The 25,770-nt window shown below is 36.5% G+C and overlaps 2 protein-coding genes and 2 pseudogenes across 2 annotated transcripts; 1 reads left to right on the top strand and 3 right to left on the bottom strand.

The window, feature by feature from the left end:
* Positions 1-2,392: 2,392 nt before the first annotated feature.
* On the bottom strand, positions 2,393-4,812 carry LOC114752647 (putative receptor protein kinase ZmPK1; annotated as a pseudogene).
* Positions 4,813-7,504: 2,692 nt separating this feature from the next.
* Positions 7,505-10,095, bottom strand: LOC114752649 (putative receptor protein kinase ZmPK1). Its single transcript, XM_028941392.1, has one exon. It carries the CDS (start codon positions 10,093-10,095, stop codon positions 7,678-7,680), a length of 2,418 nt encoding a protein of 805 aa, XP_028797225.1. The 3' UTR covers positions 7,505-7,677.
* A 6,447-nt stretch (positions 10,096-16,542) lies between these two features.
* LOC114752654 (putative receptor protein kinase ZmPK1) lies at positions 16,543-18,975 on the top strand. The gene has a single exon (XM_028941394.1). The coding sequence runs from the start codon at positions 16,543-16,545 to the stop codon at positions 18,973-18,975; it is 2,433 nt and encodes an 810-aa protein (XP_028797227.1).
* Positions 18,976-20,257: 1,282 nt separating this feature from the next.
* Positions 20,258-24,431, bottom strand: LOC114752653 (putative receptor protein kinase ZmPK1; annotated as a pseudogene).
* Between the last annotated feature and the right edge of the window lie 1,339 nt (positions 24,432-25,770).

A 25,770-nucleotide genomic window follows, 5' to 3' on the forward strand; every position in this document is an offset into this window, starting at 1 on the left:
ATATACATCTATTAAAAACTCAAATTAACTATTTTCATTAATATCCATAAATAAAATATCCTATTCTCATATGGAAAACCAGAGGCAGAACTAATAAATAAGCCAGAATCTGGCTTCTTGGTTGTTTTGCAGTACTTGGTATGGCCTTTCAATTTTGAAGGCTTTCATTTGCCCTCCCAAGGCTTTCATTTGCCCTCCCTCACATGTCGGAACAGCAACAGCAACTAAAGGGATTTGATTTGATTGACGACGACTTGACCAGCTTCACACTTATCTTCAATTCCCCTCCCACGGGGTTTCTCCTCTACTCTCGATGCCTAGTTCAAGAGAGAGCCCCACTTTTGATGGTGATACGTGGGTTGGAACTTGGAAATATATGAATATATCATTAACATTACTGTTGATGTTTAAACGGAATTGCACAACGATGACTTGAAAAGAAAACAGATTATTAATAGGACCAATGTATTTTTAGACTTTCCTAGTTTGGGTAATCAAACACGCAAAGAGGACACCTAATTCTACCATTTTTTCCCTACTTCCCATATGTTTTTTCTTGCTTGTTATCATTGGATTCTACATAAAAATGAGTAAAATTTTGATATCCCATGAGTCAAAAAAGGTGTTATTTTCAACTTTTTTTTAATGATTTTTCAGAAAATTTGTACCTAAAATAAAAACAAAACAGCGTCAATTTTAGAGTGTATTTTCTTTGAAAAATCATGAAAAATTTGAAAACAACACCATTTTTTGCTCATGAGATATCAAAATCTCACTCATTTTATGTAGATTCTACTTGTAAAAAGACAAGAAAAAATGTTTAGGAAGTAGGGGGAAATTGAGGCGCAGCAGAGAAGGAGACCCAAATCCTATGACTCCCCAACTCGCCATAGTTGAACTGTACACATGTGAATAGAGCTTGAACCGCATGTGTTGTGAGCGATGCATCTAATTCACGCTAATGGCTCTGAAGAATCTCATAACAACTTGGCTCATTGCTGGGCCTCGCATCTTTGTCTTCAACATTTCAATCAAGTTCATGGCTATGCTCACATCAACTAATAAGGATTCTCCTTAATTCTCCTTGTTTGCCTCCGATGATGTTATTATTCAGCTTCTTTATTGCTTCCATTCATTGATTTGGGAATATATTACCCTGGATTTGGGGTTTCTGCTGCCCTCTAAGCCCTCGTGGTGATGGTGTTATTTGTAATAAATAAATATTGTCTTCTCTAAAATACCCTTATTAATCATATATATTAGCTATTATTACTGTTTGATGAAACTTTTAATATGTGTAATTATTACAAAAACAATATTAAAAAGATGGATAAATATAAGAGACAAAGTAGACTGGGATCTTATATTTACGATTAAATTGAATGTCAAATTAGCTTGATATTAATGACCAAATGTATTATTATATTTTTCTTGGTGAAAATTGAAATGATGTCAAAATATAGAGTATGTTACAAGACAGGGAGGGAAAAAAAAAACAATAGAACAAAAGAATGAAAACGCTACAATACAAAAAACCATTATGCGCTAAAGCCATGGTAGTCCTTGAAAAGGAATTCAGCATTATATTGGTATCTTCCCAGTAGATATGATTCGACCTCAAATTGGAGTTCTCTTTCTGAGAGAATTTCATGTTGATACATATAATAAATCTACAAGTCGTCACTCCAAAACTTCTTCCAATTTTTATGCCTGTTCCACCAATTGCTCCTCTAGTGTTTGGGCAATGAATACTAAATTATTTAAAAATGCTAAACTTTGAAGGGTAGTTATGGGAAGGGAATTTTAGGGCTGACATGTACCCATTACCCAACTTTTTTTGGACTGAAGACATGTACACCACACAACTAAAATATAGTATTTACTCATGTAGAAGAAAAAAAGCGATAAATATTAATGAAGGGGGATGAACTAACAATATTGATTTAAAAGTAAAACGGCATATTGTACCGAAAGGAAAAAAGGTAAAACGACATATGTTGTTACTAAAAAAAAAAAAAAAAGGTAAAACGACATAACAAATATTCTCCCGGTTCAACTTTCATTCACAAGACCACGACTCCACTTGTAAATCAACAAGGATGACTTATAAATAATAAGGAACAAATTCTCCCAAATCCCATTACATGAAACTCATCCAAAACACTAATAAATCACACTACTTTACTTATATCATCATTTAAATAATCAACCATAGACATATCAATTGAAATTCTTAACTGCCCCACACATATAAAGACAACTACCTTATTAAAATAGAACAAGTTTAGACTCATGCATTGACATAATTATAATCTTAGCATATCACAAAGAAGCAATACCATCGAAGAGACAGCATGATGAAATTTCTTTTAGCTGCCATGCAAAGGACTAATTAAGAAGCATCGTCTTCATGGCTTTGAAGCATCTCAACAACTTGGCTCATGCTGGGCCTCGTATCCCTGTCTTCTTCCACACACTCAATAGTCACTTTAGCCAAAGTCTCCATCTTTCGCTTCTCAACCCCATACTCTGATATAATGGTTGTGTCAATTATCTGCTCCACCCAACTCCACGACGACGGCCCCTCCTCTGATGTTGTTTTCTTTCTTTTATCTCTCACCCATGTCACAAGGCTCCTGCTTTGTGTCTCTTCGCCTTCGTCGTTCTGAATTCCCATCATCGTTGGACTCCTTCCTGTTATCATCTCCAACATAACAATCCCATAGCTATACACATCCACTTTTGAGGTTATTTTTGGTTGAAAAGCCATTCAGGCGCCATATATCCCCTTGTTCCTCTTATCATAGAGAAGCTTTGAGAGTTTTGGTCATGCCGATTTTGAAGCTTAGATAAGCCGAAATCTGCTACCTTGGGTTGGTAATTTGAATCCAAAAGGATATTATGGGGCTTTATATCACAATGAAGAATCCACTCCAAGCATTCTTCATGTAAGTAAGCGAGACACCTTGCTGTTCCAAGAGCAATGTTGTATCTTTTGGTCCAATCCAGAGTGTTTGATTTGAGATTTTCTGCTAAAGAACCTTTCTCCAAGTATTCATACACCAACAGCCTGTGCTTTCCCTCGGCACAATACCCCCACATTTCAATCAAGTTCATGTGGTTAAGCCTACCGATTATTCTCACTTCAGCTAGGAATTCTCTTTCTTCTTGTTTGGCTCCAACGATGTTATTGTTCAGCTTCTTAATTGCTGCAATTCTTTGATCAACCAGTGCTCCTTTGTACACTATTCCGCCTGAGCCTCTTCCAATTTCTTCTGTGAACCCTTTTGTTGCTTGTTTGAGCTCAGAGTAAGTAAATCTTTTGAACCCAAAAGGAGAGAGAAAATTGTAGCCTTGTTGATTTCCGCTAGACCTGTGTTTTGTTCTAATCAAAGAACACCAAATTATAAAAATTAAGAGCACTTCAGCTACCCCAATTGCTACCGAAAACCAAAGGAAGAACTTCACAAAACTGCTGACGTGTCTCTTGCTATAAACTCTTTCAAGTTTCACTAAGCAAACACGACCATTTTCCTGAGCCGATTCTTCTTCTACAGTATGGAACGAACCATCGTTGCTTAGGTTTTTTGGGACTCTTAAGTAGGTTGCTCCTCTGAAACTTGGTGAGTGATGACCATTGAGCATAACTCCTTTTGTATAGCAGCCAAACAGCCCGTCCTTACTCTCAATTGAGTACTGAAATGACTTGCACTCATAGTCTTTTAAGCATTCATACTCACATTCACTGTAAGTGATGTTCTTTTTATGAAAAAACTCATACCCATACAGCTCAACATAGGGTAATTTGATGAAGGTCGACTCATCTCTACCGCGTGGCAGTTGAAACATGGGTTCACAACCATAAGACCAATCACTATGATTCTTCACTCTATATCCAGGAAGACATGAGCACTTCCTTCCTTCCCTGGGATCGTACTTGCATGTGCTGTCAGCACCACAAAGTCCATGCACAATACAAGCATCAGATATGGCTTGCCATGTCACTTCCCATTGATTATTATGCAGGCTGTACACTCGAATGTTTCCATCAGGATCCAATTTCAATCTTCTTTGTATCAAAACACCATAATCAGAAGTTGTGAAGTTATACATGTCTGTTGAATTGAAACGTCCAAGTGGATCTAACACTGCGATTCTGCTACTGTCATAGGTGCTTCTTTCAGCTTCCCAGCTCACAAGCCATGGCGGGGGCCAATATTTGCTGGAGACGTCGCGGCCATCATATAGAAGGGTAAGAACATTTTCATCATCGAAGATAAGCTTGTAAAATCCAGAGGAATTGTTGGTTTCGCTTCTAGCAGAGACAAGCTTTGTATATCTTGTGAGTTGTTGTCCAGGAAGTAGAGTGTCTGTTGGAGAATCAAAGCTCTGCCATAGAATCTTGCTTCCTCGTGATTGGTGCTCGCAAAGTACTAGATTTCCACTGTTGTTGAGGATTAATTGGGTCGCCAAAGACGAGGTGGTGTCGGTCGACCACACCTTGTACTGGCCAGCATCAGAGAGGACAAGGTTTCCGGTGCGGTCGATGGAGAGTGAGGAGCGCTTACCGTTGATGGGTCGGTCACGGTTTGCTGTCCAAACGACGGCATGGGTTTGGGTGAACCAAATGGAGAATACATAGGCGTTTTCACCAACGAGGTAGAAGCCGGCAGAGAAGACGCCGTTTTGTGACAGAATAACATCTTCCGATTTCTCCACTGAAAGAGAGAAGCGACTATTATGTGATGATGATGAAGATTGGAAAAAAAGAGATAAGAGGAGAGGAACGTGAAGCATTAATGAAACCGCCATATTCTATCTCTTGAGGTTGTTAGTAGCTAGGTAGTTTAAGTGGAATGATACTTGGATCGAATTTGTAAGGTGTTCAGTCTTTGGATGATTGACTACATTTCGTTCATTTCCTCTTCCGTAGACGAAGGATTAATCCTTAGACTTTTCGATTTCTCAGCGTTTGAATATGACATCCCTTATGTGGCTTTCTTTTCTAAGGTTGCCAGTTGTGAACGTATTTGTTCCTTTTCATTAAACTGGGACTAAACTTCCTGCGCAAATACCGGCGGTAATTCACGTTTTCTAGAACCCAAGCATGTCATATTTGGATCTCGGTTCTCTCCCCCCCCCCCCAAAAAAAACAAAGAAAAAAAAAGAAAAAATCTCATGTCCAACTTCAAATAAAAAAATGGATGGTTTCATATTTAATATTCTATAAAATTATTAACATCAGTATAAAACTAAAGTGTTAAAATTTGGCTAAATATTAAACCTAAATTATCCACTTCTTTATCTATTTGAGGGTAGAAATGAGATTATAGAAAGAAAAAGAGTACGGTAGTTTAGGAAATTCAATATGTACATCTATTAAAAAACCAATTTAACTAAGTTAAAATCCATAAATAAAATATCCCATTCTAATATGGAAAACCAGTGGCAAAATTAATAAATAAGTCAGAATCTAGCTTCTTGCGTGTTTTGCAGTAATTGGTATGGCCTTTCAATTTTGAAGGTTTTCATTTGCCCTCCCTCACACATCGGACAGCTACAGCAACAGCAACTAAAGGGATTTGATTTGATTGGCAACGACTTGACCAGCTTCGCACTTATCTTCAATTCCCCTCCCACGAGCTTTCTCATCTACTCTCGATGCCTAGTTCGGGAGAGAGCCCCACTTTTGATGGTGATACGTGGCGTTGGAACTTGGAAATATATGACTATGCCATATCATTAACATTACTGTTGATGTTTAAACGAAATTGCACAACGATGACTTGAAAAGAAAACAGCTAATTAATAGGACCAATGTATTTTTAGACTTTCCTAGTTTGGGTGATCAAACACGCAAAGAGGACACCTAATTCTACCATTTTTTCCCTACTTCCCATATGTTTTTTCTTGCTTGTTATCATTGGATTCTACATAAAAATGAATGAAATTTTGATATCCCATGAGTCAAAAAGGTGTTATTTTCAACTTTTTTTTAATGATTTTTCATAAAATTTGTACCTAAAATAAAAACAAAACAGCGTCAATTTTAGAATGTATTTTCTTTGAAAAATTTGAAAACAACACCATTTTTTGCTCATGAGATATCAAAATCTCCCTCATTTTATGTAGATTCTACTTGTAAAAAGAAACAAGAAAAAATATTTAGGAAGTAGGGGGGAAATTGAGGCGCAGCAGAGAAGGAGACCCAAATCCTATGACTCGCCAACTCGCCATAGCTGAACTGTACACATGAATAGAGCTTGAACCGCATGTGTTGTGAGCGATGCATCTAATTCACGCTAATGGCTCTGAAGAATCTCATAACAACTTGGCTCATTGCTGGGCCTCGCATCTTTGTCTTCAACATTTCAATCAAGTTCATGGCTATGCTCACTTCAACTAATAAGGATTCTCCTTAATTCTCCTTGTTTGCCTCCGATGATGTTATTATTCAGCTTCTTTATTGTTTCCATTCATTGATTTGGGAATATATTACCCAGGATTTGGGGTTCCTGCTGCCCTTTAAGCCTTATTTGTAATAAATAAGTATTATCTTCTTTAAAATACCCTTACTAATAATGTATACTAGCTATGATTACTATTTAATGAAACTTTTAATATGTGCAATTATTACAAAAATAATCTTAAAAAGATGGATAAATATAAGAGACAAAAGTAGACTGGGATCTTATATTTACGATGAAATTGAATGTCAAATTAGCTCTCATATTAATGACCAAATGTATTTTGATATTTATAGAGAGTATGTTACAAGACAGGGAGGGAAAAAAAAAAACAATAGAACAAAAGAATGAAAACGCTACAATACAAAAAACCATTATGCGCTAAAGCCATGGTAGTCCTTGAAAAGGACTTCAGCATTATATTGGGATCTTCCGAGTAGATGTGATTGGACCTCAAATTGGAGTTCTCTTTCTGAGAGAATTTCATGTTGATACTATAATAAATCTCCAAGTCGTCACTCCAAAACTTCTTCCAATATTCATGCCTGTTCCACCAATTGCTCCTCTAGTGTTTGAATAGTAGATTTATTTAAAAATGCTAAACTTTGAAGGCTAGTTATGGGAATGGAATTTTAGGGCTGACATGTACCCATTACCCAACTTTTTTTGGACTGAAGACATGTACACTACACAACTAAAATATAGTATTGACTTATGTAGAAGAAAAAAGTGATAAATATTAATGATGGGGGATGAACTAACAATATTGATTTAAAAGTAAAACGACATATTGTACCGAAAGGAAAAAAGGTAAAACGACATATGTTGTTACAAAAAAAAAGAAAGTAAAACGACATAGCAAATATTCTCCCGATTCAACTTTCATTCACAAGACCACGACTCCACTTGTAAATCCACAAGGATGACTTATAAATAATAAGGCACAAATTCTCCCAAATTCCGTCACGTGAAACTCATCCAAAACACTAATAAATCACACAACTTATATCATCATTTAAATAACCAACCATAGACATATCAATTGAAATTCTTAACTGCCCCACACATATAAAGACAACTACCTTATTAAAATAGAACAAGTTTAGACTCATGCATTGACATAATTATAATCTTAGCATATCACAAAGAAGCAATACCATCGAAGAGACAGCATGATGAAATTTCTTTTAGCTGCCATGCAAAGGACTAATTAAGAAGCACCATCTTCATGGCTTTGAAGCATCTCAACAACTTGGCTCATGCTGGGCCTCGCATCCCTGTCTTCTTCCACACACTCCATAGCCACTTCAGCCAAAGTCTCCATCTTTCGCTTCTCAACCCCATACTCTGATATAATGGTTGTGTCAATTATCTGCTCCACCCAACTCCACGACGACGGCCCCTCCTCTGATGTTGTTTTCTTTCTTTTATCTCTCACCCATGTCACAAGGCTCCTGCTTTGTGTCTCTTCGCCTTCGTCGTTCTGAATTTCCATCATCGTTGGACTCCTTCCTGTTATCATCTCCAACATAACAATCCCATAGCTATACACATCCACTTTTGAGGTTATTCTCTGGTTGAAAAGCCATTCAGGTGCCATATATCCCCTTGTTCCTCTAATCATAGAGAAGCTTTGAGAGTTTTGATCATTCCGATTTTGAAGCTTAGATAAGCCGAAATCTGCTACCTTGGGTAGGTAATTTGAATCCAAAAGGATATTATGGGGCTTTATATCACAATGAAGAATCCACTCCAAGCATTCTTCATGTAAGTAAGCGAGACACCTTGCTGTTCCAAGAGCAATGTTGTATCTTTTGGTCCAATCCAGAGTGTTTGATTTGAGATTTTCTGCTAAAGAACCTTTCTCCAAGTATTCATACACCAACAGCCTGTGCTTTCCCTCGGCACAATACCCCCACATCTCAATCAAGTTCATGTGGTTAAGCCTACCGATTATTCTCACTTCAGCGAGGAATTCTCCTTCTTCTTGTTTGGCTCCAACGATGTTATTGTTCAGCTTCTTAATTGCTGCAATTCTTTGATCAACCAGTGCTCCTTTGTACACTATTCCGCCTGAGCCTCTTCCAATTTCTTCTGTGAACCCTTTTGTTGCTTGTTTGAGCTCAGAGTAAGTAAATCTTTTGAACCCAAAAGGAGAGAGAAAATTGTAGCCTTGTTGATTTCGGCTAGACCTGTGTTTTGTTCTAATCAAAGAACACCAAATTATAAAAATCAAGAGCACTTCAACTACCCCAATTGCTACCGAAAACCAAAGGAAGAACTTCACAAAACTGCTGACGTGTCTCTTGCTATAAACTCTTTCAAGCTTCACTAAGCAAACACGACCATTTTCCTGAGCCGATTCTTCTTCTACAGTATGGAACAAACCATTGTTGCTTAGGTTTTTTGGGACTCTTAAGTAGGTTGCTCCTCTGAAACTTGGTGAGTGACGACCATTGAGCATAACTCCTTTTGTAAAGCAATGAAACGGGTCGCCCTCACTGGCAAGTGAGTACTGAAATGACTTGCACTCATAGTCTTTTAAGCATTTACGCTCACATTCACCGTAAGTGATGTTCTCTTTCTGAAATAAGTCATTCCCATACAGCTCAACATTGGGTAATTTGATGAAGGTGGACTCATTTCTACCTCGTGGCAGTTGAAAGATGGGTTCACAACCATAAGACCAATCACTATGATTCTTCACTCTATATCCCGGAAGACATGAGCACTTCCTTCCTTCATTGGGATCGTACTTGCATGTGCTGTTAGCACCACAAAGTCCATGCACAATACAAGCATCGGATATGGCTTGCCATGTCACTTCCCATTGATTATTATGTAGGCTGTACACTCGAATGTTTCCATCAGGATCTAATTTCAATCTTCTTTGTATCAAAACACCATAATCAGAAGTTGTGAAGTTATACATGTCTGTTGAACTGAAACGTCCAAGTGAATCTAACACTGCAATTCTACCGCTATTGTAGATGTTTCTGTCGACCTCCCAGCTCTTAAGCCACGGTGATGGCCAATATTTGCTGGAGACATCGGGACCATCATATAGAAGGCTAAGAACATTTTCGTCATCGAAGACAAGCTTGTAGAATCCAGAGGAATAGTTGGTTTCGCTTCTAGCAGAGACGAGCTTTGTATATCTTGTGAGCTGTTGCCCAGAAAGTAGAGTGTCTGTTGGGAAATCAAAGCTCTGCCATAGAATCTTGCTTCCTCGTAATTGGTGCTCATAAAGTACTAGATTTCCGTTGTTGTTGAGGATCAATTGGGTCGGCAAAGACGAGGTGGTGTCGGTCGACCACACCTTGTACTGGCCAGCATCAGAGAGGACAAGGTTTCCGGTGCGGTGGATGGAGAGTGAGGAGCGCTTACCGTTGATGGGTCGGTCACGGTTTGCTGTCCAAACGACGGCATGGGTTTGGGCGAACCAAATGGAGAAAACATAGGCGTTTTCACCAACGAGGTAGAAGCCGGCAGAGAAGACGCCGTTTTGTGACAGAATGACATCTTCTGGTTTTTCAACTGAAAGAGAGAAGCGACTATTATGTGATGATGAAGATTGGAAAAAAAGAGATAAGAGGAGAGGAACGTGAAGCATTAATGAAACTGCCATATTCTATCTCTTGAGGTTGTTAGTAGCTAGGTAGTTTAAGTGGAATGATACTTGGATCGAATTTGTAAGGTGTTCAGTCTTTGGATGATAGACTACATTTCGTTCATTTCCTCTTCCGTAGACGAAGGATTAATCCTTAGACTTTTCGATTTCTCAGCTTCTGAATATGACATGCCTGGTGTGGCTTCAAATACTAAGGTTGCCCGTTGTGAACGTATTTGTTCCTTTTCATTAAATTGGGACTAAACTTCCAGCGCCAATACGAGTAATTCACGTTTTCTAGAACCCAAGCATGTCCTATTTGGGTCTCGGTTCTCTCCTTTTCTTCTCCCCCCCCCCCCAAAAGAAGAAAGAATCTCATATCGAACTTCAAATAAAAAATGGTTTGTTTCATATTTAATATTCTATAAAAATTATTAACATAAGTATATAACTAAAGTATTAAAATTTGGCTAAATATTAAATCTGAATTATCCACTTCTTTATCTATTTGAGGGTAGAAATAAGATTAAGGACAGAAAAAGAGTAGGATGGTTTAGGGAATTCAATATATGCATCTATTAAAAAACCAATTTAACTAAGTTAATTAATATCCATAAATAAAATATCCTATTCTGATATGGAAAACCAGAGGCAAAATTAATAAATAAGTCAGAATCTGGCTTCTTGCGTGTTTTGCAGTAGTTGGTATGGCCTTTCAATTTTGAAGGTTTTCATTTTCCCTCCCTCACACGTCCGACAGCTACAGTAACAACAACAGCAACCAATGGGATTTGATTTGACTGGCGACGACTTGACCAGCTTCACACTTATCTTCAATTCCCCTCCCAGGGGTTTTCTCCTCCAGAAGAGCCCCACTTTTGATAGTGATACGTGGGTTCGAACTTGGAAATATATGACTGCGATATCATTAACATTACGGTTGATGTTTAAACGAAATTGCACAACGGTGACTTGAAAAGAAAACAACTAATTAATAGGACCTATGTATTTTTAGACTTCCTACTTTGGGTAATCAAACACGCAAAGAGGACACCTAATTCTACCGTTTTTTCCCTACTTCCCAAATGTTTTTTTTCTTGCTTGTTATTATTGGATTCTACATAAAAATGAATGAATTTTGATATCTCATGAGTTAAAAAGGTGTTATTTTCAACGTTTTTTAATGATTTTTGAGAAAATTCGTACCTAAAATAAAAACAAAACAGCATCAATTTTAGAGTGTATTTTCTTTGAAAAATCATAAGAAAATTGAAAAGAACACCATTTTTTACTTATGCGATATCAAAATCTCACTCATTTTATGTACAATCTAATTATAAAAAGAAACAAGACAAAATATTTAGGAAGTAGAGGGGAAATTGAGGTGCAGCAGAGACAGAGACCCCAAATCCTGTGCTGAACCGGTCTTTATGACCCGCCAAACCGCCATAGTTGAAATGTACACATGTGAATGGAGCTTGAATCGAATGTGTTGCGAGCCATGCATCTAAGTCACGCTAATGGCTCTGAAGAATCTCATAACAACTTGGCTCATGCTGGGCCTCGCATCTTTGTCTTCTTCCATATTTCAATCAAGTTCATGATTATGCTCACTTCAACTAATAAGGATTCTCCTTAATTCTCCTTGTTTGCCTCCGATGATGTTATTATTCAGCTTCTTTATTGCTTCCATTCATTGATTTGGGAATATATTACTCTGGATTTGGGGTTTCTGATGCCCTCTAAGTCCTCATGGCGCTGGGTAGAACAAATTATTGACGCGCCAATGTGTCAGAGTATGGGGCTGAGACGAGAAAGATGGAAACTTTGACTGAAGGGGCTTTGTTGTGTGTGGAAGAAGGCATGAAGATGATGCTTCTTAGTCATGCATGGTGACCTGAAAAAATTCCTATAAGCTAGTTGCATTGTATGAGTGCCGGCCAATTAAGAATTTCTTTCCTTATATGCTAGCTCTAGTTTTTAATATAAGAGTTAGTTGATTGATTTGAATAGATTTAAGAAAATTAGTTAAACTGGTTATTTATCATAAATAGGCGTTGTTTTTTTTAAAATACATTTGTTAATCATGTGTATTAATTAGAACTATCATTTAATAAAACATTTATAATATGCACAGCTACTAAGGGGACTATATTTAAAAAAAAAATAGAGACAAAGTGGATTGGAAATCGAATGTCAAATTAGCTCTCATATTAAAGATCAGGAGTATAGTACTATATTTTTCTTGGGTGAAATAATTAAAATGATATCAAATACAGGGAGTTTGTTAGAAGACAAGGAAAAAAAAATAGAACAAAAGAATGAAAATGCTGCAATACAGGAAACTATTGTGCGCTAAAGCCACGGTAGTCTTTGAAAAGAACTTCAGCATTTTATTGGTATCTTCCTAATAGATATGATTGGACCTCAAGTTGGAGTTCTCTTTCTGAGAGAATTTCTTGTTGACACACACTTCCTCCATTCTTTATTATAAGATCCAATTTTTTGAATAAGTTTGTCCGTTTTTATAATATCCTTTTTAAGTTTGTCTGAGCATTTAATACAGTATTACCTATTTTACCCCTAATTTAATATATTTAATACATTCTTTTTATTCATTTATCTTACTATTACTTTCTTACATTTATCCATTTATATATAGGGGTATATTTGGAAAAAAACTGTATTTGCTACATATTAATTGCTTTTAACTATTTTCTTAAACCACATAATTTAGTTAAAAGGATTTTATACTAAGGGAAGGAGTAGTACAATAAATCTCCAACTCGTCATTCCAAAACTTTCCAATATGCGTGCCTGTTCCACCAATTTCTCCTCTAGTGTTTGGGCAATGAATAGTAAATTTACTTAAAAATGCTAAACCTTAAAGGGTAATCATGGGAAGGGAATTTTAGGGCTGACATGTACCCAACTTTTTTTGGACTGAAGACATGTACACTACACAACTAAAATATAGTATTTACTTACGTAGAAGAAAAAAAGTCATAAATATTAATGAAGGGGGATGAACTAACTACGTTGGTTTAAAAGTAAAACGACATATTTTGCCCAAAAAAAAAAAGAATTAAAACGACATAGCAAATATTGTCTACATCGTTTAACATAATAACGCTTATGTTAAGAGTATAACGCCAATGTAAATGCTATCTACGTCAAATTGATTTTCAAGGACTTTTTTTTCATAATTTTTCGGATTAACTAATGGTCAATGCTTTGAGAGAAATATTTCATCATTTGACAGTACCCAATGCCTACAGAAAAAAATAGTTTGAGAGTAAAAGTACTTTTTAATGCTCAAATTTTGAGCCACTAGTTAAAAAATCATTAAAAAAATAATCAAGATGCAGTAATTAAGTCCGTTTTTTACGGCGAAAAATTATCAACTATTTTTTTATTGACTTTATTGTTTGTTTACAACAATCCTTAGTATTTTTCAAGGGCAAGAAAAAAAAACAAGAAGAAAGAAATTAAAGAAGGACGTAGAGTAGAAGGTATACAGAAAGTTTGAATTCAGAAAAATAAGATCCAGGTTCAATATCTGTTATTTGTCTTTGGCCGGGAATTAATATGATCTTCATGGTTTCTTACCTATTTGTTCTTATGTATTAATTTCTTATATCCGTACATTTACAAACGAAATATAAAAATTAATCATATCTCCTTTTAAAAATATTATCTGTATATTTATTTGGTCCAAAACTCCAAATTAAATAATATGCAGCTCAAAACAATAATGATAGAAGATCTAAGGAACAAGTAGTATATAAATCTTACATTAATTGGCCAAAAGTAAAAATATAAAATAAAACATAACCGAGATTTTATGAATGAAAAAAAAAACCCTTTATCACTCAAAATTAAAAAAACATAGATAATTCATTATTTAATACCTTAAATATTAACTAAGTCATTTTAACTAATTTATCAATATCAAAAAATAGTAGTTAACTCATTAAATCTATGCCAACTTGAAATTTTTTTCGACTTTACCCATAAGTCAAATGAGCTTGTGAAAGAAAGAGAAAAATATATTATGTTCTATTTATAAAGCATTTCTAGCACGTTTTACGTAGATAAAATTTTTTTTAAACTATATTAACTCTCTATTAAAATATAATAATTTTTTTTTACTTTAACCATATTTAATATGTACACCTTTCAAAAAAAATTATATACACCATAATAAATAAAAGACAAAATAGCAAATTCACTAAAAAAAATTTAGAGAGAATTATAATGAAATCCCAAGAAAGAAAAATAACTTTTTATTCTAAAACTTATCATTACAGGTTGTTTAAGTTGTTATTGAGATTTTTTAGTAATTATTTTTCTTCCTTGGACCTCACTGTAATTATCTCAAAACTTTAATGAAGTAACTTATAAATAAATTCAAGAAAAATCTTCTTTTACTGCCTTATTAATAAGACAAAGGAGTAATAAATTACATTTAAGCATTTCTTACAGGGATAAAATTAACAAATAAGCAAGAATTACTTTACAATTGACTAATATTTTGGACCATATCATTCACGACTCATAAGAATTCTTATGTACCGAAATAGATAATACTTTACGTATCAAAGGCGGCCTGACTTAATGGTGTATTGCAGAACAACAGACCTCGATCAAAACATGCAATTTCGGCCCCAATTAATCTGCAGACTTAAGAATATTGAGAACCTGTGAAAGTCAAGGGACTAATTAATGTTCAATTTCCTGAAGCTGAAATAAATGAAAAGCCTATCATTCAACGACCGAAACTATTATGATATGGCTGTTTAATTAAGAGAGAATTACAATGAGATCCCAAGCAAAGAAAACAATTGAAAAACAAATCTCAGAGATTGTCCTTCTCATTATGAGACTTGTTATTATAGGCTATTGAGGTTGTTATTATGACTTTTTAGTAATTATTTCTTTTCTGTGGGATTTGGTAGTAATTCTCCCTTTAATTAATCCTATGCGTTCTTCTGCTCTTATCTCTTCTTCTTCTTCATCGCTTAGGGGCTCCTCTCTCTCAGTGGAGAAAACCAGAAGACGTTATTCTCTCACCCAACAGGTCTTCTCAGCTGGCTTCTACGCTATTGGTGAAAACGCATTAATGATATTGTTTCTTGTGATATGGTAAGATTATGTCTCAGTGTGACTTCAAAACTTGTCCTGTTTTAATGAGATAGTTGCATCATTCATGAGTTTGGGGCAATTGAGAATTTCCTTCTTTATATGTATATTCTCTCTCTCTCTGTGTATACATTGAGAGACAGAGAGAGAAATATAGAAGCAACCAATTAGTTTTGTTTTGGATGGCTAAGCTAATCATTTCTTGTTGTTAAAACCCAATTAATCTTGATTATTGCTGGCTAGCTCAGTATTACTTATGGTGAAGGATTTATAATATATATTTCTAGTCTATTGTGGCTGCCAACACAACCATGCTATTACCAATATCACCGCTATCTGGACCACTACCGCCGCCGCCGCTAACCCTACCATGATCACGATTAGCACTATTACCATTATTTGGGTCTCTCAATATTGTCATACGGATCCTCACTTCTCTTCTCGAAGCCTATGACCTATTAAATGTCAACTCTTTCAAAATGTCTTCCAATCCACCAGTAGCTTCTGTGAATGTTCGGGGAAGAGTTTTTCATTGTTATCCCAAAGCTTATCTTGCCTTTTGTTTCCTTTAACATAGTGTAAATCAATTTGCATGACTTGTAAATTTGATATAACGCTAAGCTTCGAAGGGTATTTTAAGGCCGATATTTACACTGCTGCCAGAGAAAAAAAATTCTTTATACCAATTCATATCGGTAATTAATATAACCAACTTAAGAAAAAAAAAAGGTGTTAATTTTAATTTATAAATATTAATAGGGGACAATAAACAACTATCTCGATTAAAAAGCAACATAACAAATATTATTTCTTCTGCTGTTAAATATAAAACCCATTTTATAGTATTAGCACCTGAATATCTATTTTATTTGGCATAGTAAACCACGTAGCTTTCTCATTCACCGGAAAAAATAAACCAGGTAGTTCTGATAAAACTTACATAGTGAATGTGCTCTACGTCAAAACAGTTTTTTTGGGGCTCTTTTTATAGATTTTCCAATCAACTGATACAATAGATATTAAGGATCGGAATTTTTTAATAAATAAATATCTGAATTTTTATGTAAGGAAATAGAAATAACTTTGCGTACCTGACTTGATGGAGTATTGGAACAGACGTGTGGTCCTAAACTGAAGAATGTTCTGCGAAAGCCGTGAATTTTGAAGTCTAAGGATTGATGTTCAATTTCCAGCGGCCTAAACAAACGAGGAGTCTACCAATCAACGACTATTTCCCAGCAATTCCCATCTTCATATATATATATATATATATATATATATATATATGAGAAGCCCATTTCTCCTTCGCTCATGCGTATTCATATGGCTGCTTCATCAATCCTACACGTTCTTCTCCTCTTGTCTCTGTCTTTTCAGTGTTGTTCATCGTCATCACCATCACTTAACAGTGGTTTCTCCCTCTCGGTTGAGAAACCAGAAGATGTTATTCTCTCACCGAACGGCGTCTTCTCTGCCGGCTTCCGCGCCGTTGGTGAAAACGCCTATGTATTCTCCATTTGGTTCACTCAAAACCCCACCGTCGTTTGGACGGCAAACCGTGACCAACCTGTCAACGGAAAACGGTCATCACTTCACCTCCATAAAACCGGAAACCTTGTCCTGTCTGATGCCGGACAGTTCAACGTGTGGTCCACTGACACTACCTCATCTTTGCCTTGGTCGACACAATTGAATCTTACCGATAAAGGGAATCTAGTACTTTACGAGATCCATCCTCAACAAAGAGGAATTCTATGGCAGAGCTTCGATTTCCCGACCGACACTCTACTTCCTGGACAACAACTCACAAGATACTCAAAGCTTGTCTCTGATAGAAGCCCCACCAACCATTCTTCTGGCTTCTACCAGCTTTCATTCGATGATGACAACATCCTCAGCATTTTGTACGATGGTCTTGATGTCTCCAGCAGATACTGGCCATTCCAATGGCTTGTGAGCTGGGATGCAGGAAGGACCACATACAATAGTAGCAGAATCGCAGTGTTAGATTCCATTGGAACTTTCAATTCAACAGATAATTTCGGATTTACGACTTCTGATTATGGGGTTGTGATGCAAAGAATATTGAAACTAGATTCTGACGGAAACATTCGAGTGTACAGTCGACAGAAGAATGATCCATGGTATGTGTCGTGGCAAGCCATATCTAATCCCTGTATTGTTCATGGACTTTGTGGTGCTATCAGCACGTGTTTGTATGATCCTATAGAAGGAAGGAAGTGTTCGTGTCTTCCTGGATATAGAGTGAAGAACCATAGCGATTGGTCTTACGGGTGTGAACCCACATTTAAACTCTCATGCGATAAAAATGAGACCACTTTCTTCAAATTGCCAGATGCTGAGCTCTATGGGTATGACTTTACTTACAAGGAAAACATCAGTTATAGTGACTGTGAGAATGAATGCTTAGAAGATTGTGAGTGCAGGGCATTTCAGTACTCATTTAACAATGACGGCTTATTTCAGTGCTATACAAAAAGAGTTCTTCTCAATGGTCGTCGATCACCAGACTTTAGAGGAACAACCTACCTGAGACTTCCTAAAACCAAAAGAAACAATGTTTCGTTCTTTGCAGATGAAGAATTTGCTCAAGATGATGGTCATGTTTGTTCAGTGAAGCTGGATAGATCCTATGCCGAGAGACATGTCAGCAGTTTTCTGAAGTTCTTTCTTTGGTTTTCTGTTGCAATTGGGGTGTTTGAAGTCCTCTTCATTTCTATAACTTGGTTTTCTTTGATAAGAACAAAGCAAAAATCTGATGGAAATCAACAAGGGTACAATTTTCTTTCACCTTTTGGGTTCAGAAAATATACTTACTCTGAGCTGAAACAAGCAACAAATGGGTTCACGGAAGAAATTGGAAGAGGAGCTGGTGGAATAGTGTACAAAGGAGCATTGCCAGATCAGCGAATTGCTGCAATAAAGAAGCTTCATAATGACAACATTGGAGCCAAACGAGATGAAGCAGAATTCCTAGCTGAAGTGAGCATTATTGGTAAGCTAAACCACATGAACTTGATTGAAATGTGGGGGTATTGTGCAGAGGGAAAGCACAGGCTCTTGGTTTACGAATACATGGAGAAAGGTTCTTTAGCAGAAAATCTCAAATCAAATACCTTGGATTGGACCAAAAGATACAACATTGCTCTCGGAACAGCAAGGGTTCTTGCATACTTACACGAAGAATGCTTGGAGTGGATTCTACATTGTGATATAAAGCCTCAGAATATTCTTTTGGATTCAAATTACCAACCCAAGGTAGCAGATTTTGGCTTATCTAAGCTTCTAAATAGAAGTGACCAAAACACTCAAAACTTCTCAATGGTAAGAGGAACGAGAGGATACATGGCACCTGAATGGGTTTTTAATTTGCCAATAACATCAAAGGTGGATGTGTATAGCTTTGGGATTGTTGCGCTGGAGATGATAACAGGAAGGAGTCCGACGATGATGGGAGGTCAGAGTGATGAAGGAGAAGAAGCACATAATGAGAGGCTTGTGACGTGGGTGAGAGAGAAGAGGAAGACAACGACGTCGGAGGAGGAAGGGTCGCCGTCATCGTCTTGTTGGGTGGAGCAAATAATTGACGCAGCCATTGGATCGGAGTTTGAGGTTGAGAAAAAGAAGATGGAAACTTTGGCAAATGTGGCTCTGAAGTGCGTGGAAGAAGACAAAGATGCGAGGCCCAGCATGAGCCAAATTGTTGAGACGCTTCAAAGCCACGAAGATGCTTAATTAATTAGTTTCTACGTAGTCATACATGTTTGGGGTTTTTTTTTTTTTTTAGGGGGGATTGCCTTTGTTGTCCTTTTTTTTTTTCCAAAAGAATTTTAATGTTATTTCCAAATTTTAGATGCTTGGGCCGGCCCAAACAATTGTCGGTCTCTTTCTTTTGCGTTTGCTTTTTATAACAGAGCAGATCCTCTGTAGATCAATGCTGGTCCATGGAATGGGTATGAGGGGAAAAGAGTTGATTGAATACAAAATTAATAGACCAACAAACATTAGGTATGGCACAAAAAAAAAAAAAAGGCGACAAATTAATAGTTGAATCCTTATTAAAAGAAGTGCTCACATTTAGTGCTAAATAGTATCTTGAATATGATTGCTTTTATTGTGAGAATATCTCCAACACCTATAAAAAAATAATAATAATAAAACTTAATAAAAAGAGCTAATATCATTGTTATGGTTTGATCTAGTTTTGATTTTGGTCTCCTTGGGCTTGGTTTGAATTTCAATATAGGGATGAAAATCAACACTCGTTCAAATTGTTGAGATTATTCAATAAACTGAGATTAAAAATAATAATAATGAAGCTATAAGGACTAAAACAAATGACTTGAAACTAAAGAAACTAAAACAAAAGGGTTAATGAGCCAATTTATTTCAAAAGTTTTTATTTAAGAGCGTTAGGCACCCTAAAGTTTTTTTAATGCAAATTTGTCTAAAAAATTTAAAATTTGTTCACTATTGTTAAAAATGTTAATAATCAATACCATTATTTTAAGGATCAACGTTAGTTTTTTAATAATATATAGTGATATTTTGATGATTTTTAACTTTTAAAGCAATTTTGCATTAAAAAAAACTTTTGGATGCCTAACGCTGCTAAATGAAAACTTCTATGACAAATTTAAATATTAATTTAAGCCAAAATTTCATCAAACTATAAGAATTATCAATAATATTAGCCCTAATAAAAATAATAAAATTTAGTAAATGAACACTAAATCAGTCATTTGGGTCTTTTCTTAAACAGTATCAAGCTCTAATAAATTAAAGCGGAAAAAATGTAAAACCATCTATAAACAAACACCTCCCAATTAACAGTGATTGAATTAATAACCCCTGGTTTCTTTGTTCCTAACTTCCCAGAATTCCAATACTGGGGCTATATATTAAACACGCAAGATTCCTTATGAAACCAAGGTCGCCATCATTTTATTTCAATATTCCTACAACTTGATTTTTTGAAGAGTGCACTTGCAAAGAAGATAGACAACTTTTGGGTATTCTAAGCCGCCTTGACTAATTCAGCAGCATAGTCGTCTTCTTGGCTCTGAAGCATTTCTACAACTTGGCTCATGGTGGGCCTTTCATCTTTGTCTTCCTTCACGCACTTCAAAGCCACATTTGCCAAAGTTTCTATCTTCTGCTTCTCAACCTCGAACTCTGATATCAAGGCAGGATCAATTATTTGCTTCACCCACGAAGACACTTCCTCCGACGTCGTTTTGTTGTTGTTCTTCTTCTTCTCTCTCACCCACGTCACAAGCCTCACATGTTGAGCCTCTTCTCCTTCATCACTCTGATTTCCCATCATCATCGGACTCCTTCCTGTTATCATTTCCCATATAACGATCCCGTAGCTATACAGATCCACCTTTGATGTTATTGGCAGATTGAAAACCCACTCTGCTGCCATATAGCCCCTCGTTCCTCTGATCATTGAGAAGCTTTGAGTGTTTTGGTCATTCCGATTTTTAAGCTTAGATAAACCAAAATCTGCTACCTTGGGTTCGTAATATGAGTCCAGAAGAACATTATGCGGTTTATGTCCCAGTGCAGTATCCACTCCAAACATTCTTCGTGCAAGTATGCTAGGACTCTTGCTGTTCCAAGAGCAATGTTGTATCTTTTGGTCCAATCCAAAGTGTTTGATCTGAGATTTTCTGCTAAAGAACCCTTTTCCATGTACTCGTACACCAACAGCCTTTGCTTTCCTTCAGCACAGTAGCCCCACATTTCGATCAAGTTCATGTGGTTAAGCCTGCCGATTATGCTCACTTCAGCCATAAATTCTCCTTCTTCTTGTTTGCCTCCTCCTATGTTGTTACCATTCAGCTTCTTTATTGCAGCTACTCGTTGATCTGGTAATACTCCTTTGTACACTATTCCACCTGCTCCTCTTCCGATTTCTTCTTTGAACCCTTTGGTTGCTTGTTTTAGCTCTGAGTAAGTAAATTTTATGAACCGGAAAGGAGAAAGAAAATTGTAGACTTGTGGATTTGAATCAGAGCTCTTTTTGGGTCTAATCAAAGAACACCAAATTAGACTTATACAGAGGACTTCAAGCACCCCAGCAGCAACGGAAAACCAAAGAAGAAACTTGACAAAACTGCTGACATTTTGTGAGGCTCCTTCAAACTTCACGAAGCAAACATCACCATCATCACGGGCAGATTCTTCTTCTTCAAGGAATGAACCTTCATTGGTTTGAGGTAGTCTTAAGTAGGTTGTTCCTCGAAAGCTTGGTGAATTATGACCATTGATCAGAATTCTTTTGATAGAGCACCTGAATTGGCCCATATCTTCTCCGAATGTGTACCGAAACACCTTGCACTCACAATCATGTAAGCACAAATTCTTGCAGTTCTTGTAACTGATGTTTAGATTACAGACATAGTCATTTCCATAGAACTCAACACCGGGCAATTTCAAGAAATTTTGATCACATGAGAATTCAAATTTGGGTTCACACCCATAAGACCAATCGCTATGATTCTTCACTTTATATCCAGGAAGACATGAGCACTTCCTTCCTTCCTTGGGATCGTACTTGCATGTGCTGTCAGCATCACAAAGTCCATGCACAATACAAGCATCAGATATGGCTTGCCATGTCACTTCCCATTGATTATTTTGCAGGCTATACACTCGAATGTTGCCATCAGCATCTAATTTCAATCTTCTTTGTGTCAAAACCCCATAATCAGAAGTTCTAAAGTCATACTTGTTCGTTGAATTGAAACCTCCAGGTGAATCTAGCACAGCAATTCTATTACTATTGTTGATGCTTCTTTTTTGCCAGATCTTATGCCACGGTGATGGCCAATATTTGCTGGAGACGTCGCGGCCATCATATAGAAGACTAAGGACATTTTCGTCATCGAAGAAAAGCTTGTGGAATCCAGAGGAACAGTTGGTTTCGCTTCTCGCAGAGACAAGCTTTGTATATCTTGAGTTGTTGCCCAGGAAGTAGAGTATCGGTTGGGAAATCAAAGCCCTCCCATAGAATCTTGCTTCCTCGTAATTGATGCTCATAAAGTACTAGATTTCCATTGTTGTTGAGGATCAATTGGGTCGGCAAAGACGAGGTGGTGGCGGTCGACCACACCTCGTACTGGCCAGCATCAGAGAGGACAAGGTTTCCGGTGCGGTGAGTGGAGAGTGAGTAGCGCTTACCGTTGATGGGTTGGTCACGGTTTGCTGTCCAAACGACGGTGAGGGTTTGGGTGACCCAAATGAAGAATACATAGGCGTTTTCACCAACGAGGTAGAAGCCAGCAGAGAAGACGCCGTTTTTGTGACAGAATAACATCTTCTGGTTTCTCCACTGAAAGAGAGAAGCAACTATTATGTTATGATGATGAAGATTGGAAAATAAGAGATAAGAGGAGAGGAACTTGAAGCATTAATGAAGCCGCCATATTCTATTTCTTGAGGTTATTAGTTGCTAGGTAGTTCAAGTGGAATGATACTTGGATCAAATTTGTAAGTTGTTCAGTCTTTGGATGATAGACGACATTTCGTTCATTTCCTCTTCCGTGGACCAAAGATTAATCCTTAGACTTTTCGATTTCTCAGCTTCTGAATATGACATGCCTGGTGTGGCTTTCTTTACCAAGGTTGCCAGTTGTGAACGTATTTGTTCCTTTTCAGTAAATTGGGACTAAACTTCCAGCGCCAATACCAGTAATTCACGTTTTCTAGGACCCAAGCATGTCATATTTGGGTCTCGGTTCTCTCCTTCCCCCCCCCCCCCACCCCAAAAAAAAGAAAGAATCTCATATCCAACTTCAAATAAAAATATGGATGGTTTCATATTTAATATTCTACAAAATTATTAACGTAAGTATATAACTAAAGTGTTAAAATTTGGCTAAATATTAAATCTGAATTATCCACTTCTTTATCTATTTGAGGGTAGAAATAAGATTATGGACAGAAAAAGAGTAGGATGGTTTAGGGACTTCAATATGTGCATCTATTAAAAAACCAATTTAACTAAGTTAATTAATATCCATAAATAAAATATCCTATTCTGATATGGAAAACCAGAGGCAAAATTAATAAATAAGTCAGAATCTGGTTTCTTGTGTGTTTTGCAGTAATTGGTATGGCCTTTCAATTTTGAAGGTTTTCATTTGCCCTCCCTGACACATCGGACAGCTACATCAACAGCAACAGCAACTAAAGGGATTTGATTTGACCGGCGACGACTTCACCAGCTTCACACTTATCTTCAATTCCCCTCCCCCGAGCTTTCTCCTCTGCTCTGGATGCCTAGTTCAGGAAAGAGCCCCACTTTTGATGGTTATACGTGGGTTGGAACTTGGAAATATATGACTATGCGATGTCAATAACATTACTGTTGATGTGTAAACGAATTGCACAACGATGACTTGAAAAGAAAACAATTAATTGATAGGACCAATGTATTTTTAGACTTTCCTAGTTTGGGTAATCAAACACGCAAAGAGGACAGCTAATTCTACGATTTTTTTCCCTGCTTCCCAAATGTTTTTTCTTGCTTGTTATCATTGGATTCTAGTTAAAATGAATGAAATTTTGATATCTCACGAGTTAAAAAAAGGTGATATTTTCAACTTTTTTTTAATGATTTTTCAGAAAATTTTTACCTAAAATAAAAACAAAACAGCATCAATTTTAGAGTGTGTTTTCTTTGAAAAATCATTAAAAAAAAATTGAAAACAACACCGTTTTTTACTTATGAGATATCAAAATCTCACTTATTTTATGTAGAGTCTAATCGTAAAAAGAAGCAAGAAAAAATATTTAGGAAGTAGGGGGGAAATTGAGGCGCAGCAGAGAATGAGACCCCAAGTTCTATGACCCGCCATAGTTGAAATGTACACATGTGAGTAGAGCTTGAACCGCATGTGTTGTGAGCCATGCATCTAACTCACGCTAATGGCTCTGAAGAATCTCATAACATCTTGGCTCATTGCTGGGCCTCGCATCTTTGCCTTCTTCCACGTTTCAATCAAGTTCATGATTATGCTCACTTCAACTAATAAGGATTCTCCTTAATTCTCCTTGTTTGCCTTCGATGATGTTATTATTCAGCTTCTTTATTGCTTCCATTCATTGATTTGGGAAGATATTGCCCTCGGTTTGGGGTTTCTGCTGACGTGGTGTTGGGTAGAACAAACTAACGCAGCCATTGTGTCAGAGTATGGGGCCGAGAAGAGAAAGATGGAAACTTTGGCTTAAATGGCTTTGTTGTGTGAGGAAGAAGGCAAAGATGGGAGGCCCAGCGTGGTCGGAAGCCATGAAGATGATGCTTCTTAGTAGAGCTGTACGTGGACAGGGCTGGGCAGGACAGGACCCTTGCCCAATGCCCAGCCCGAAAAATGAATGGGCTAGAAAATGCAGCCTGTTGCCCAGTCCTGCCCATGAAAAGCCCTAATAAATTTGGGCTGGACAAATGCGGGCTGGGCAGGGCGGGCTTCTATGCCCAACAAGTTAATATACTATATTAATTAACTAATTATTTATATCCTTCTAAATATGTAACTTTATTAAAATAGAAACTTAGCTTTAATTTTGTTATTACTAATTAATATACTATGAAACTACTTTTTGTAGTAGCTAAGAGGAGTGGACTATGACAAAAAATGTTGTTAGTATATTTTATTAAACTTAATTATTTTTCTAGTTTCTAACTCTCAAAATCATTCAAAAATAAATAAGTATAATGAATACTGAATATTGATATAACAATGCGTTTGATTTAGAAAATAAATATGAGGCAAATAAATATATATAAATAAAATTATATATATTTTTGTGGGCAGGGCCAAATGGGCAGGGCAGCATATCGTGCCCGATGCCCAGCCCTGCCCAACAGTTTGCCCAGCCCGAACATGCCCAATAGTTCTTTCGGGCCATTTTTTTAGGACAGGCTGGGCATTTTTTTGCGGGCTTGGGCGGGCATAGCAGGCTATTGGGCTTCATGAACACCCCTACTTCTTAGTCGTGCATGGTGACTTGAAAAAATTCCTATATCAAATAGCTAGTTGCATTGTATGAGTGCTAGGCAATTAAGAATTTCTTTTTTTATATACTAGTTCTGGTTTTTAATATAAGAGTTAGTTAACTAATTTAAATAGATTTGAGAAAATTAGTTAATTTAGTTATTTGTAATAAATAGGTATTGTTTTTTTTAAATACCATTACTAATAATGTGTATTGGCTAGAACTATTATTTAATAAAACTTTTATAACATGTGCAACTACTACGAGAACTATTCTTAAAAAAATAGATAAATATGAGAGACAAAATAGATTGGAGATTGATAGTACTATATTTTTCTTAGGTGAAATTAAAATGATATCAAAATATAGAGAGTATGTTACAAGACAAGGGGGGAAAAACAATAGAACAAAAGGATGAAAATGCTACAATACAGAAAACTATTATGCGCTTAAGCCATGGTACTCCTTGAAAAGGACTTCAGCATTATATTGGTATCTTCCTAATGGATATGATTGGACCTCAAA

Source organism: Neltuma alba, unplaced genomic scaffold (assembly GCF_004799145.2).
Source record: "Neltuma alba isolate B1F8T4 unplaced genomic scaffold, ASM479914v2 tig00007462_pilon, whole genome shotgun sequence".
Classification (NCBI taxonomy): domain Eukaryota; kingdom Viridiplantae; phylum Streptophyta; class Magnoliopsida; order Fabales; family Fabaceae; genus Neltuma; species Neltuma alba.

Excerpts from the sequence above, each read along its gene's own strand:
- LOC114752649 (XM_028941392.1), bottom strand. The coding sequence starts at position 10,095 with ATGGCAGTTTCATTAATGCTTCACGTTCCTCTCCTCTTATCTCTTTTT.
- LOC114752654 (XM_028941394.1), top strand. The coding sequence starts at position 16,543 with ATGGCTGCTTCATCAATCCTACACGTTCTTCTCCTCTTGTCTCTGTCT.